This window comes from Plasmodium fragile, assembly GCF_000956335.1.
Source record: "Plasmodium fragile strain nilgiri unplaced genomic scaffold supercont1.173, whole genome shotgun sequence".
Taxonomy (NCBI): Eukaryota; Apicomplexa; class Aconoidasida; order Haemosporida; family Plasmodiidae; genus Plasmodium; species Plasmodium fragile.
Window position 1 is genome coordinate 4,701 of NW_012192753.1, and position 3,234 is coordinate 7,934.

At 39.6% G+C, this 3,234-nt stretch overlaps 1 protein-coding gene across 1 annotated transcript; it reads left to right on the forward strand.

The window, feature by feature from the left end:
* Positions 1-398: 398 nt before the first annotated feature.
* On the forward strand, positions 399-1,199 carry AK88_05601 (uncharacterized protein; the record flags this gene model as incomplete). Its single annotated transcript, XM_012483203.1, has 1 exon — positions 399-1,199. The coding sequence occupies one exon, from the start codon at positions 399-401 to the stop codon at positions 1,197-1,199; it is 801 nt and encodes a 266-aa protein (XP_012338626.1).
* Between the last annotated feature and the right edge of the window lie 2,035 nt (positions 1,200-3,234).

Sequence of the window (3,234 nt, forward strand, 5' to 3'; positions counted from 1 at the left end):
CTTATATATATAAAATAAAGATGCTTTGCTTCCTTGAACCTTCGTTACACTAATAGGGGGAAAAAACAAAGAACAACAAAAACAAAAAAGAGAATGGTACTTCCTGCGAAACGCGCTATACTCATTTATGCTCTAGGTGCCTGGCACGCTCCCTATAACGTAATATAATAAATAAGCAGTTCTTAAAATCCGTGTTCCTACTATGACCTATTTTGTTCTTTGCTTTTATTGAAAATTAAACACGTCACATTCGTTCATTTTATCTAAATACTTGCGTAATGCACAAATTATGAATGTATCTACTCTGTCCTATATGTTAGGTAAATGCACTAGGCACATCATGGAATCATTCAACTGGCCAGAATAATACCTTGGTTGTTAGGATTAGCAGATTATTGATGGGTGAAACTAATGTAGAAGCACTACTACAACAGAATAATAGTCTGTTCAGGAAACAGTGCATCGGTTCAGTGGATGAACATGACGAAACCTACCTGCAGGACCGTTCCGATGTAACAAAGCATGGTGATAGCTCTAATTCACGATCTAGAAAGAGTAGTCCCCGCGCGAGTTCAAGGAAAAAGTCGAAAAGTACGATGGATCGTGGTAACGTGGACAAATCCAACGAGTCTTTAAACTTGAATAATTTTGATGAGCATCAATGCAAGGTAAAGTTTGGAGGATCATCGATTTTTGGCAGCACGGAGAGTCTATTTGAAGAACGAAGTGATCATGGTAACGACGTTGATCAGGGCTTTAGCTCGTCCATGCTCTTTGACAGCATGGATAGTATATTCGAGAACGGAGCCGATGACATTTTTAATAATAAGGACAAAGTGCATAAACATGCAAATGCTGACAGTATGGACAGTATATTCCCAGAAGGAGCCAATGGCGACGATTCTGACAGAAGCCAGGAAATTACAGAACCCATGACCTTTGACAGCAGTGACAGTTTGTTCGAAAAACGAGATGATGTTGATCTCGAAGAAAAGAACAGAATGGCTGAATCATCCGGATATCATAATAAGGATAAAAAATACTCTACCAGAGAAGGATTGGATGCAGATGATGAAGTTGACAATTACATTGATAAATTACGACAACCAAATGAATTGTCCGGCACACATAGTGGAGATTTTTTTGAGAACACGTCTTTGGGCAAAATGCTCAGAAAATTAGATCTCAACGTTGGATGAGGGGCTTCCTGAGGCGAATTACGAAATAAAGAACATGGTGAGCGAACGAGGGAGACATCCAAAGGATACTCATTGAAGAGTAAAACTGATATGCACACACGGCGACAAAATAAATTCTTCGAGAAAGTTGTATTTGGAGGTTTCCCGCCCCCCAAAGACAAACGCCTCGTGGGGGATAGAATGTTCATCGAATCCTATTCCACACGCCTAATTTACAGGAACAACCCGAAACACCGGAAGCGCAAAGCATTGGAGGCAGAATGGAGCCGTGAACGTCAAAACCGGAAGAGCCTTTAGTAGACGGAAACTGGCTACATTTATTATATATAGGTGCTGGAAGTTCGTTGCTGTAGCAATTTTGGTTTTCTGTGCAATAATGATTGGTGTTGGCTGCATGCTGGCATTTGCACCTTGCGCTGGACTTGCGTGTTCAGCTGCAAATGGAGGTGCGAACCGACACTTGTGTACAGGTGGGATTACCATAGCCTCCGCTGCAGGTGCTGTGGGTATAGGAATTATGTCCTTACTTATGCTATTCCGGCTCTACTACCGAATGGGAAAATGAAAAGTGTCGAAAAAAGCTTCGGAGGACAAAATTTCATTAGAAGAAGATCAGAAGCGCGAAGTACCCGGGCAACCGGAGGCACCTAACAAACGATAAGTAACTTGCTGTATGCCACTTTCAGGCAGGCAACTTTAACGTTACTGTATGGTTGTACATATTTTCTTAGTTTGACCCTCATATGATATTGTATGCATTTTGTATGACATGGCTTATGATTTTTTATGCATTTATGTTATTGTTCCGTTTTGTACATTATAATATGGTTTACGTTTTTTCTAATATGAATATTTCATGCATATATAGTTGTGTTTTGTTTCTGTAATCATTTGATCCATAGACATGATGGAAAGACGAAGCATTTGACAAAAAAAGAAGGATGCGTCCTTCTCTTACTCTATATGTATATATAGCGAATAATTAATTGTGTTACATCCTATGTGTGTAACATATATAGTACAAAATGACCATCGTAGTTAATTCATACAGTGCCTATTCTTATAATATGTAACATGTTTTACTTCTTCTTGCTTACGTATTGATGCTTCCTTTCCGGTTCGTATAAACTTCCACATTGCCAAATGAAACGGTTTTACAACGTACCTTTTTATATGCACAAAAAGGGGGAGGATATCTCACACATTGTACAAGTCAGCATATGCGACAAGTCCTTCATCGGAAGGGTGGCATGTGTCATTTGCACACGTAATATATTATATCCTCTGTTGCCCGCATATGAGCTGTGTGATGCGTAATGTGTCATAGGATTCAACCATGATTTTTGTATACATTGACATACACGCTTCTTTTGAAGTGGCCGTATTCTTCGTAAAAACGTTAATCGTACCGTGCCTTCTAAAAAAACGTATTTTCCTCTGTTTGTGTTATAATATGACACACACCTTCCAATGCACTCTACAAGGAATCAACATTCTCGTTGTGCTCCTGAAACCGGCTCCATGCATGTCCTGTTTTTTTTTGTTGTATTGCACATGGCCATTATATGTAGAAAACAATCCAAACCGTGGCGTCTATTACTATGATCAATGCAGTAATTCCATGCTGCTTCGCCGGTCTCCCCAAAACAGTGTTCACCCATTTTCTTCTATTAATACTTCTCTTGTTACCCTGCTTGGGCATAACAAGGGGCGGGGATGGCAATAATTTGGACGACCTCACATGATTCCAATTCCTTCGTCAGTATTGCCCCAATGATTTTTAGGATTGGGGGGGTGGCCATAAAGGAAACTGTCCCCCCTTTTATATTGTACAAACTCCTTCATGTTCCTCAGTTATATAATATTGCTGTAGTTCCAGAGTGTTTCCTTTAAAGCTCAATTGAGTCATATGCGCATACTCTAATTTCATCATCGTGCTTTTATGATTTCTGGCATACAGTTATAATTTCCTCAGCGTCCCAGTTTACACACCGCGCGTGTAATTCATGGCGTGCAATGAAAAAAAAAAAAAAAA